General features: G+C 40.9%; 2 protein-coding genes across 4 annotated transcripts in view; one reads left to right on the top strand and one right to left on the bottom strand.

Annotated features, from left to right (window-relative positions):
* LOC122525551 (protein expanded) overlaps positions 1-12,380 on the top strand; it is a 29,522-nt gene that overhangs the window by 12,492 nt on the left and 4,650 nt on the right. The window contains exons 3-6 of one of the 2 annotated variants that reach the window (XM_043648415.1): positions 4,023-4,178; positions 5,695-5,794; positions 11,354-11,433; positions 12,270-12,349. In XM_043648415.1, the coding sequence (XP_043504350.1) occupies positions 4,065-4,178; positions 5,695-5,794; positions 11,354-11,433; positions 12,270-12,349 (374 nt within the window). In that variant the 5' untranslated portion in view covers positions 4,023-4,064. Of the gene's footprint in view, positions 1-4,022; positions 4,179-5,694; positions 5,795-11,353; positions 11,434-12,269; positions 12,350-12,380 lie in introns of those variants that run through there. The other variant, XM_043648416.1, reaches the window with a different exon arrangement.
* Positions 1-12,380, bottom strand: part of LOC122525572 (putative sodium-dependent multivitamin transporter) — a 14,244-nt gene continuing 1,864 nt past the window's right edge. For both annotated transcript variants that reach the window (XM_043648464.1, XM_043648462.1), the window contains exons 2-8: positions 2,438-2,563; positions 2,116-2,337; positions 1,439-1,779; positions 1,218-1,337; positions 759-1,076; positions 337-702; positions 1-264 (exon numbers count right to left, since the gene is read on the bottom strand). In XM_043648464.1, coding sequence (XP_043504399.1) covers positions 39-264; positions 337-702; positions 759-1,076; positions 1,218-1,337; positions 1,439-1,779; positions 2,116-2,337; positions 2,438-2,554 — 1,710 coding nt within the window. In that variant the 5' untranslated portion in view covers positions 2,555-2,563 and the 3' untranslated portion in view covers positions 1-38. The remainder of the gene's footprint in view (positions 265-336; positions 703-758; positions 1,077-1,217; positions 1,338-1,438; positions 1,780-2,115; positions 2,338-2,437; positions 2,564-12,380) is intronic.

Below are 12,380 nucleotides of genomic sequence, written 5' to 3' on the forward strand. Positions count from 1 at the left end.
TTTTGTTTAGAAAGCCAAAAAATCGTATCCACCAATAATCAGACGTTAGTCGTTTTTCGCGTGTTCCTCTTTTGTATGCTCGACGCAACTATCGGCGTCAACAAACGCAAATCTATCACGATTTCTTCCTTTTTTTTGAAGAAAATTGTTTCAGTCAGCCAGCTGACTATCCAACCGATTAGTAAACTAATGAGAAATCCTAGTGGACAATACCACATGTAGGATAATCGGTAGAGATAGAAAAAAGAATCTTTCTTGGTAATCCTATAAATTGTTTATGTAGATTAGTTAGATAGTTCATTGAATTTATTTGAATTCAGGAATTAATTCACTTACTTATCGAATGTATCGGGCTTCATTATATTCTTGTAGGATAATGAATTGTTGGTGCATCCAATTGTGGATACTGGCAATTTTGGTATCGGTGCTTTCGGTTGACCGAAACCAATCCAAAATGAGAAAGCTAGGCCAAGTATTAGTCCCGTGATAGCACCCTTTTGATTTCCCGTTTGAGTGAACATGCCCAATGTAAATGTACCCAATACTGGTCCTCCGACTACCCCAAATATTGTTAGAGCAGCTTGAAGAAGTCCACCCAAGTGTTGTGCCAAGAACGCTACTCCCAGACACATTGATCCAACAACTACTGCCAATACTTTGCTAGCAACTATAGATCGTCTCGATGACATTTCTTTGCCTTTGCTAAAACAAAATGAATTTATTGAAATTCGTTGTTATAGGTTCGTTAAATAAAGTACCTTTTGTATCGATACAATGGTTTAATGTAATCCTCGAGAATGACCGCGGACAAGGAATTGACTGTTGCCGATACCGTGCTAAGTCCGGCACTGAAAATTCCAGCTATAAAGAGTCCAGGTACTCCAGGATACCTGGACAATGTTTCCATTACGTAAAATGGCATAAGTTGGTCGTTGGAAGTGATCCTTCCCGAGTTCAAGGGATCACAATCACGATACTTGGAATATATCGACAAGCCAGCAAAGCAAATGGTCAATGACATGATAGACGCTATTGGCCAACTCCACCAAAGAGCCCGTTTGGCCGCTCCCAGATTCCTGAAAGGTACATTCGCACAGGAGATAGATATTCTTGCTAAGTCGAGACACGTCGATCTACAGAGATCAGATATTAGAAATATATCAGAATGATCTTTTCCATATACGACTGAAAAAGTCCATATGAGGGGGGCTACTTACTTGACAGTTAGCATTCTTTGAACTTGAACTTGATTGACACCGTACAAGGAAAGATAAGTGAAAAAACCACCAACCGATACGCTCCACCAAGTATGTCTTACTGTTGGATCAGGGGAAATGCTATTTTTTTGTTCAAACGTAAAATAAAAATGAACGAAATTAATATATAGGGTATGCGAAATCGAACGATAGAATAATCTATAATACGAGATAGATATTACTTATCAAATTCCAATCGCGATCCCTCATCAGCGATTTCCCAAATTCGTCCAAGGCCACCAACGTCTACTGCCGCAGTAACGATAACCGTGATAATTGCTATAATCATGAGGGCACTTTGGAATACGTCGGTAATGAGAACCGCCTTGATACCACCGATCGCCGAGTAGAACGTACAGACCAATCCGATGCCGATCACGCTCAAACTCCTCGAGATATCTGTCGTAGCTTCCAACGCGAGTGCCGGCGCGTAGAGCACGACGCCGGTGTACAAAAGAAGTTGAAGGAAAAAGGCGACGCTGGCTAACAACCTTGTCGGCGTACCGAAACGTTTCTGAAGATACTGCAAAGTGATCTCACTTTTAGATACGCCAATAAACGCAACAAGAACAAGACGAACACGACGAACACGACGACGAGGACGACGACAACTACGAAAAAGGGAAAAAAAAGCAACGATCAAAGGAGCAAATCGTTTGAACATTTTTATCCTTAATCCATTTATTTATTTGCTTAGAAAGAATCTCGTAGTACTAGAATTATATAATACTCAAATTCAAACGCAAGCAGGCAAGCAGGCAGACACACAGACAACAAACGCGGCATGATCCGTAACGGGTTTGCTTCTCTTTTCACGTGAAATAAGCGTGAAAATGATTCTCCTCGGGTATGTACTCACTTCGAAAGCGCTGGTGGCGTCGAGCTCGAAGAAAACAGGCAAGTAAAAGTAGACAACGAATGCAGTGGCAATGCCGTAGGAGATGTTTATCACCGCGTACTGAGAACCGTAAACGTAAATTTCCGAACTGACTCCTAGTAGGCTGACCGCCGACAAGTATGAAGCCATCAAGCCAATCGCTACCGTTAAGACGCTCATAGATTTGTTTGCTACGAAGTATTCCTTTACGGAAGATAGATATTTTATTTTTAATAATAACACCATTATACGTTTGTTAGAGTATCACATGAGTTATCACTTCTTATTATACAATTGTTTTTACCTCTGTCGATTTTTGTCGTCCACCCGTTAGCCAATAATAAACACCGATTCCAGAACTGATCAGAAGCATCACCACGATCACCACATAATCCGCTGTAACCAACTTGGCGGCTGCCATTCTCGATAGCTTGAAAAATAACAAGATTTTGTTAATCTTAAAACACAATTGGAAGAGAATGAATAAAAATTTGTTTTAGCAAAAGTATTTTGTAACACTCGATAGGCAATACAATTTTGACGATGAATTCGTTTGAAAATATCAGCGCCGGTGATGATGATGATGATGATTACGGGGACAGGTGTGTCCCAGCTGGTAATAAACTACATCTACAGTATCAGGAATATCGTAGAAAAGTGTAGGAATATCGCTTATCAGTGTATAAAACGTAGAGTGATGTTTATTCGAGAATCTGTTATAGATACGTAGCTTTTAATCTAATATGTAACCAGTTCATTAGTTAGATATTTCGAACGAATACCAAACGTGTCTTTCTATCGCGTATACTTCTAAAGATTTATCTTAATTATGAGTTATTGTAAAAACATGAATCGAGAATACCGGTTCTCAACAATAACTCGAAATGAAAGAAGTTTCTCACATTCGAAAAATAAAATCATGAAAAATGAACCGCTCGCGCGCGTATCATTACGAGTCTCTCTCGATGCCTATCAGTTTTAGAAGAATTTTTTAAATGTAAGCCTAAGATAAGGGAACACCTCGTTCGAGGAAAGTTTGATAAGCTAGAGAATAATTTTCACATGTGAACTGCGATATCAGCGGACACGATCGTTCATTCTTTCGTGGACTTTGAATTGGATCTTCCGGATCCAGTTTTGAAAAAGTATACGTGATATGGAACAATAAGCAGGGTGCATTAGTATACATATAAATATACACATAAAGATGCACGTATACGTATCTACATACACACGTGTGTGTGTATGTAAGTGTATGTGTATGTATAGGTAGATATTTACTGCGGTTTTCTTTTTGAGCGAGCGAGCATGGGGTCGGTGATCGCGAAGAGAATGCTGTAGGGACGCAGGTTGAACGGCTGCGAAATGCGTCGCTGAGAGGTTCGATGAGGCAAGAGAGGAGAAAAGAGAGAAAGAGAGGAGGCCAGAGAGGAGGCCAGAGAGGAGGCCAGAGAGAGGAGAGACCGGCTTTTATAATGGCGAAGCAGCTATGCGGGTAACCGAGTAAAAGTATGAACAACGTGCTGCACCGGGTCCAAGTGGTGGTGGTGTATCCAAATGGAAACGGGGGTGATCCTCCCTAAAAGGGAACCCACGAGAAGAGAGAGGGAAAATATCGGATTTACTTTAGTGGTGGGAGGGAGTGGGCTGGGGTTTTATCCTTCATCATCATTCTTCGTCTTCTTCAATAACGAATTCGATAATTTGTATGGTAAAAACTTATTGTTGGTAGTCGTGTGAAGTTTTGGAAGCATGCAGCATACTTCATTTCAAGATTTTGTTAAAATCTTACATTAGTAGCTGTATTAAGTTTTTCCTTAGGCTATGGTTAGGCAAGGTAGACATCAATGAACGTGATAATGACATTAGATTATTTATATGTGTTTCAGTGTGGACGCTGGACGTAGCGGCGACGAAATGAAGCATGCAGCATGCGTGGTAGCGGTGTCACGGCTGCGCGGTCTTGCCTTCAACCTCTGGTGTCCGCCAGCCGCTACCTCGCTGTGCACGCCCTCCCTGGTGATCCTCTTTACTTCATTGCCGAGGTAAAATGTGATATTAATTATTATCACGATTACCGTAATTAAACGTCAATTGAAAAACTTTAGGGTACGACTGAATTATGCACCCTTCTTTCTAAGCGAGTACATTGGAATGAAGTATTTGACGATTAAATTATCATTTTTTTTTTCAAATATATATCCCACATATTTTAACATTGACAATTCATTTGAATAATTAATAATACCTTTTGAAAAATGATATCACCAAAAGCCACTATAATGGCGTGTCGTATCTAAGAGGTTAAGGATATAAACAGAAGATCGATATTCTCTCTCATATCTCTGTATTAATGCACCCTTAATGCAACATAAGATGAAATCATTGATATGTTTGTTAACAGGATTTAACGATATTATACAAAAGCTGATATATAATTAATAACCATATTTGAATAGGAGAGATTATTACTTCCTGTTACCAAGAATATATTGATTTTTACCACGAGACAATGGTAAATACGAAAAAGTACAACACATGTATATTGTGTGTATCTTATTGTAAAGGATAAATTGTTCATGATAAATCGCCTGGGATCCTGAACGAGACTATTCCCAGCATAGTTCGTCCCCGGTCGTACGTAGGATACCACCTACCCACCAATGTTCTTCTTCTCTCCTCAACATCTTACGCTCGATAGTAGCGTAACTTTCTCACACGATAAGATCTACCTAATTATAACGAAAGAGAGAGAGAGAGAGACTCGTTTGTAAATAACGAATTTAGATTCCGACTATTCAAGGAAGTTCTTTCCACTTTACTCGATCGTCCATCCTGTGTGCTGCCAAGATTAAAAGTATATCGACCTCGAATATTATTATCATCACCCTTCAAGTATATTTCGAGTCGAATTCTTCTTTTATTTTCCCCTCTTTCGAGAGGAGGAAGAAGAAGAAGAAGAAACTATTTGAAAAAAGGGCTAAATTCCTCGAGTGGATAACCGAAATTAAAACTCGACGAAAAAAGAAAAAACAAAAGAAAAAGAAAAAAGAAAAGAAACACGCCCTTGCCCCGTAGTAGATCGGATAGAACGATTTTATGCTTGCGGGGATTTGTCGGGGTGGATCGGTGTTGGCGTTGGAACGCTTCGGAGGAATTCAAAATATTCGATAAGAGACGATAAATCGTCCTCCTACCTTGGCGCGCGCGCGCGCGCGCTCACTCACGCGCTCACACGCATTCCACGGTCAACGTTTACGAGACGACGGTCTACCTACCTACCTACCTACCTCCCTCCCTCACTACCCCCCTACCTACCTATCCACCCTAGCAGGGACGAGGAAGGGAACTTTTTAAATGCATTCTCGTCCCTGAGATTTCCTCGCTTTTCTACGACAACGGACTCGCATAATCTTCACTTTCAACTCTCTTTACTTCTTTATACCTTTATATGTGTTTTCATATAGATTTATATTAGCTAAAAAAGAAAAAACAAATAAACACAAGAAATAACGTTTAATATTGAAACTATAATCGTTCGTTTTATCTTTATCGTTATAGGCTAAGTCAAGAGTGAAGGAGGTGTACGCGCAGACATGCATGCTTCTCGGTCAGCAGGGCATGCGAGACTGCGAACTCTTCGGATTGGCCATATTATCCGGTGAGTAAAACTTTCCCTCTTGGCAACCCTAACTTCTTTTTCATTTCTTTCAAATACATTTTTATTACTATCCTCATATTATTCTACTCGTACAATTCATCCCTTATCATCATTCAACCATTTATTTTCATTTATTCCAATACAAAATTCTCCATCAGACAATCCAAATATTATACACGATAACAACAGGATCCAACTATGTACAATTAAATCCAAACTTTGTTAATCCTGATACACCCTTATCCCAGAAAACTTCCTCCACCACCCCCTCTCCCAAATCCCTGATATTACCAAATTTAAAAAAACATAGATGACGAATAAAGGACATTATACACGATAACAACAGGATCCAACTATGTACAATTAAATCAAAACTTTGTTAATCCTGATATACCCTTATCCCTGAAAACTTCCTCCACCACCCCCTCTCCCAAATCCCTGATATTACCAAATTAAAAAAAAACATAGATGACGAATAAAGGACATTATACACGATAACAACTGGATCCAACTATGTACAATTAAATCCAAACTTTGTTAATCCTGATACACCCTTATCCCAGAAAACTTCCTCCACCACCCCCTCTCCCAAATCCCTGATATTACCAAATTTAAAAAAAACATAGATGACGAATAAAGGACATTATACACGATAACAACTGGATCCAACTATGTACAATTAAATCCAAACTTTGTTAATCCTTATCCCTGAAAACTTCCTCCACCACCCCCTCTCCCAAATCCCTGATATTAACAAATTTAAAAAAAACACAGAAGACGAATAAAGGACGAATGTCGGCTAGGGTAAGAAAAAAATGTGAGAAAGGAAGGAGGGGGAAAGAAAGGGGAGTGGATATAAAAATTTGGTTAATCTCGTGGGTCTTTATGCATACCAAGATTCTCTCTTCCTCCCTTCGTCGCGTCTATCGTCACCCGCCACCCTTCGGCCTTCTCCTTTTACCAAGAGAGAGAAAGAGAGAGAGAAAGAGAGAGAGAGAGCAGCGAGACGAGCCGGTTCGACTGGTATCCCCCCCACCAGGTGGACCCTTCTTGGACTTTACGGAGCCCTGCAAACCCCTCCATTCTACATTCCAGCGGTACCCCATCACGGTGAGGCAGTGCTGGCAGGTTCTAAGGCGCGCGAGCCATACCACGGACTTGAACGTGGAGAGGGAGAGGTAGGGGGAGGGGGACAGAAGTAAAAAACGAAATATCTACTTTTTCCTTCCTATTTCCTTACCTTTTTTGTTTTTTTCTTTTTTTTCTTTTTCAACGAGATGAGAAGAAGATATAGTCGGCAAACCTATATATACAAGCTTCTTCTTTCAAACTCATCGAGGTAGTAACCCTAATCAACATTAACGTCGATACGATTAGATCATTTTATCTCTTTCAAAGTATATTCATTCAATTTTCTCTTACGTTTTCTTATTTTCATATTCTCTCTCTCTCTCTCTCTCTCTCTCTCTTTTATCTAATTCCTAAAGGATTTTTATTGACATATAAACAAGTCTCTATTGCGTTAATATCTTTTTATTTTCTACTACTGCATATATATATATATATATATATTCCTATCGATATATAATTGCAATACACACGGTATACTAAACACGAAATACCGATAGTTATCGTAAACTTTGTAAGGATCATCATCGTCATCATCGTTATATTGCCTGTCTTACTATCTATCTTTCTTATCTGTCTATCTTGAAAGAAAGGAAACGAAAAATAAAAAGAACGAAAATGTAAAGGGAAAGAAAAAGAAATTGATACCAAATATATTTCATATTAAAAAGATTTGAATGAGACCGTTCGTAAAAAAAAATCTGAAGTAAAGGATAAATGTCGCCTCCTCGCATCCTCCCTCCCCCAGCCCCCACCTCTTCCCCAAAATTGATACAAAAAACAAAACGAAAGATTAATAATAAAAATAAAATACAAAAAAAAAGAAAAGAATTAAAAGTGCAAAGAAGAGTGGCAGGGGCACGAGGATGAGGATGAGGATGAGGATGAGGATGAGGATAAGGAAGAAGAATAAGAATAAGAATAAGAAGAATAAGAATAATAAGAAGAAGGTGGATAGAAGTGAGTAGGTTGTAAGAGAAATAGATGGAAGGAGAAATCGAAAAAAAGGGGTGAGAGGGAGAAGGAGAAGGAGAAGGAGAGTTAGGTACAAAGAATAGAAAGAGAAGCAACGCGATAAATGAGGGAGATAATAGGCTGCCTTAAGAAAGAGGATGCAAAAAACAGAGGTAGTGGAGAACGAGCAGAAAGAGGAAGAGAGAGAGAAGAGAGAGAGAGAGAGAGAGAAAGCAAAAGATAGGCGGGAAGGGCTCGAGAAAGAAAGAAAGAAAGAAAGAAAGGAAGAAAGAAAGAAAGAAAGAAAGAGAAGGATCCCCGGGTAAGACGGTAGCTCAGTGATTTGTATAGGGCCTCTCGTATTCCACCTCCCGCCCTTACGTCCCCGCCGTACGGCGTCTCCGAGCCCAGGAATGTGGAAGGAGGACTCTCTTGGAGGACGAGAATCGTCAGCGTAGAACGGCGGCTGCGGCCTTACGGTGGTAGACGAAGGGTACAGGGAGAGTACAGGGGAGAGTACACGGAGAGAGAAAGAGAAAGAGAGATCCATAACGCGCTTGCTTGTAGCTTCAGAGTTTAACTGGGAGAGAAAGAGAGAGGGAAGATATCGGAGGGCCCCAGCAGGTCCAGCGGATATACACCTCGTCGGAGCCAAGCCTTCTCCTCCTCCTCCTCCGCATCCTCATCCTCATCCAAACGAACGAACGAGAACCCTTTCTGTGTGTGTGTGTGTGTGTATGTGTGTGTTACGAGCAACCTCAACGTCCTTCTCTCCCTCCTCCCCCTTCTTTCTTTCTTTCTCTCTTCCTTTTTCACCCTTTTCATTTTTTTGTTTTACTTTATTTTTCTTTCTTTTCTTTTCTTTTCTCTTCTCTTACTTCCTTTTTCTTCTTCCCTTCTTCTCTCCCTTTTCTTTCACTCTTCCCTTCCTTCAATCTTCCAAACCTTTCCTCCTCCTCCTCCTCCTCCTCCTCCTCCTGTTCCTCCTGTTCCTCCTGCTTCTCCTCCTCTTCCTCCGTCACATTTTTTTGTTATTTTTCCTTCTTCCCGTTTTTCTTTAGTTTTATTTTTCTTTTCGTTCGTATAACAGCGTCCTTTCTCCATCAAATCTCATAAACAGGCACCTCTTGCGTCAATTGCCAAACGTCAGCAGCAACGGGCAAAGGTCCTTCCTTCCTTCCTTCCCTTCATTGATCCCTCGGGGAAAAGGGATCTTGCACACTTCTCGGCGTGTCTTATTTTATTCCAACTCGATGATTTATTTTTTTGTTCTTTTTTTCTTTCTTACCAAATCCTTTACCTAATTTGTTATCGTAACGTTAACGAATAATTCTTACGTTTATTGTCGAAAGTTGAAATTCAAATGGGGGTGGGGTGGGGTGGGGTGGCGAGGTTTTTAGGAAAATAATAGAATTAAAAACGATAGTTCGTGGTGTGTTGTTTGGATTTAAAAAAATAGAACAAACGGCCCCCTAACCCCCAAAAAAAAGAATCGAATAGAGTATTTTCCGTCGTTCGCGCTAGTTGGAGGAGGAGGAGGAGGAGGAGGAGCAGGGGTCCCATCTCCTTCCTCCCCCCACATTTTAGCGAATTCCGGCCTTCGCGGTGAATTTTTGCGCATACGTGTGGAGTCTTGCTCCGTGTGGTAAAGTCAGAGGAGAAAGAGTGCCCGTCGAGAGAGGCTGGGAGAGAGAGAAGGAGGGTGGGAGGGAGGGAGGGAGACTTTATCGAGGTGGGGAGAACAGGACCGTCGGACTCGAAAAATCACTCCCGACAAAAAGTACCGTCCACGCAAATACTTATGCTCGGTTAAAGAAAGGACACGCGTGCTCTCTTTCGTATCAAAGTTGCCGGGACACGATCGGGAACCGATAAAACTAGTCTAATGGTTTTTTTCATAGGGGCGGTGGAGGGGGGTGGGGGCAGGAGGAATAAAAACAAAAAGGAACAGAAAAAAAACTTTAAAAGTGCACATACGTGCATGTGTACTGCATTTATGTATAAATTCTAATATGGGGTGGTTGGTGGGAAGGGGCAAGGGGGCAAAGGAAGAAGAAGAAGAGGAAGAAAAATGGATAGAAAAGTGATGGAAGATAGAAATATTGTGCGAGTATGCGAGAATGAAAGGACGAGGGTGAGGAGAAGGAGGAGGAGGAGGGGGGTAGGGGGATAAAGAAGAAAGAGGAAGAGGAACGTGCGATCACAGTGGATAGGATCGATCCCCGATGAACTCGAATGGGTGGATGCATGAAGAGGGCTAGTGTTAGTCCTCGGGCAACATTCTCCGGTAATGGCCGGGCTGTACCTCGAGTAACACAGGTGCCCCCTTCGTCTCGAGGAGAGGAAGACCTTAAGAGAAGAAGAATAACTCGATTCCGACTACCTTTCTCTCTCTCTCTTTCTCTCTTTCTCTTTCTCTCTTTCTCTCTCTCATTCCTGCAGAAGAAGAAGAGCTAATTATTGCTTCGAGCATGTCGTTCGGCTGATTATAGAAATCGAGACGGCTTCCTGCGGTGAATCTTTCGAAGCAAATCCCACCACCACCATACAGTTTAACTCCTACCCTAATCTTCTCTACATTAAGTTAGATAATATTTTTTCATCCTTTTGCTCTATCATTCTTTAGTTTGCCTTTTTGGATTGAACAAAGATCAATGTATATTTAGGAAGGTTTGAATTTATTACAATTAATTATCGTTAGAGAGATGATCGATCATTGATCATCGTCATCATCATCATCATCATCATTATTATCATCATCATCATCATCATCATTATTATCATCACCATCATCATCATCATCATCATCATCATCATCATCATCATCATCATCATCATCATCATCATCATCATCATCATTATCATCATCATCATCATCATCATCATCATTATGGTTGGATGTCTGTAAGGGTGACGAAATTTTGCAACCTGAGTCGTTGTAAGAAAAAGTATCTCGTTGTTGTTGACGAGTGTCCGGCCCCATGTGGCCAGGACAAGTTTCGGGAAGTCTCCTCTCATTCAAGAACATCTCTCACTGCGAGGAGAAGAAGTAGGAGTTCTTTCATTGTTTCGCTCGTTTAGGAGTGCATTGGTATTTCGGACCGATCACTCCTCGAAACAAAAAAAGATTCGAATAAAGGAGAAGAATGGATACCACAGCGTGGAAGAACCATATCAGGACAGGCGCGAGCTCGAACGCGTGACTCGTACAGGTTCATGTGGGTCAGCCAAGACATCGAGTGATTCCCCTTGCTTTATAATAGATCTTTAACTATGACTCGTACTATACTATATCCTAATCATCCTATCTTTCTCTTCATTTTACAATCGTAATATCAGTTATCATTATTACAAGTTAAACGTAGAACAATATTTGGTTGTTAAGAGAGTTGTCAGTATCGCCATTTTTATATTAAATATTTATCACCGTATGTAATAATAATAATAATTTAAGATCATTATTTACATATGTTACAGATGGCGAATACCTATTTGTGGACCCAGAGAATAAATTAAACAAGTACGCGCCGAAGAATTGGCGAAATTCGCACACTTACGTAAGTTTGATAATTTGAAGAACAAATTATTATATATTTCGAATGAAATTATTTTTGTGTATCGTAATTTTTTTTTTTTTAAACGAAACTACTCAGCAGCGTATGTTCCATTCGTTCGTTCGTTCGTTCGTTCGTTTTATCGTCGAGATGGTTTAAAATTGGTAGGATTTTAGTAGCGACTGTACTCTCGGAAGCATCCCGCGCGCGCGCTGATGCCAAGAGAAGAGGGAACGGGTGTCGGGAGAGGGCGGCTCCAAAGAAGGGTGAGAGAGTAGCTCGGTCGGGCGCCGAAGGGAAGAAGGGGGCCTTGGACAGGCTCACGAACGGGAGCGGAGGACACGGAGACGGAAAAGGACTGAGGAGGAGGAGGAGGAGGAGGAAGAGGAGGAGGAGAGTAGAAGGGAATGAAAGAGAGGGCTTCGGGGCCCCTTTGGTAGAAAGGGAAAAATATGCACGATCTGATGCTGGATTAATATTTATAGTTGCTAAAATATGCGCCCTCTCGGCTATAATTTCCTACGATTCTTAGCCCCTTCTACTTCTTCTTCATCCACGTCTCTAGGTCCACCTCCCCAAACAAAATAAGAAAAGAAAATGAAAAGGAAATAGTAAAAAAAAAAAAAAGATACCAGAAGAGAGAAGAGTCCCCTTTCTATGTCCAATTTTCGACTACCGATTATATTCGCTACCGTGCGTCTGGCTTCCGTCTTACATTTCTTTTCATTCGGATGCCCCCTTTCCCGATCCGAGTCATGCCGTTGCTTTCTACAACACCTCGACTTTTGAAAGACTTTTGAAGAATTCTTTTTCTTCAATTTCTTGCTTTTGGGTTTCAGGGTTTGGACAGCAGCGGAAGGCCCGCTTTTATACTTTATTTTCGTGTACGTTACTACGTTGACACGCCATTGCTGTTAAGGTAAGATAACGTTTGAGGCGAAGAGAACAAG

Source organism: Polistes fuscatus, unplaced genomic scaffold, assembly GCF_010416935.1.
Source record: "Polistes fuscatus isolate 324 unplaced genomic scaffold, CU_Pfus_HIC Scaffold9, whole genome shotgun sequence".
Lineage (NCBI taxonomy): Eukaryota > Metazoa > Arthropoda > Insecta > Hymenoptera > Vespidae > Polistes > Polistes fuscatus.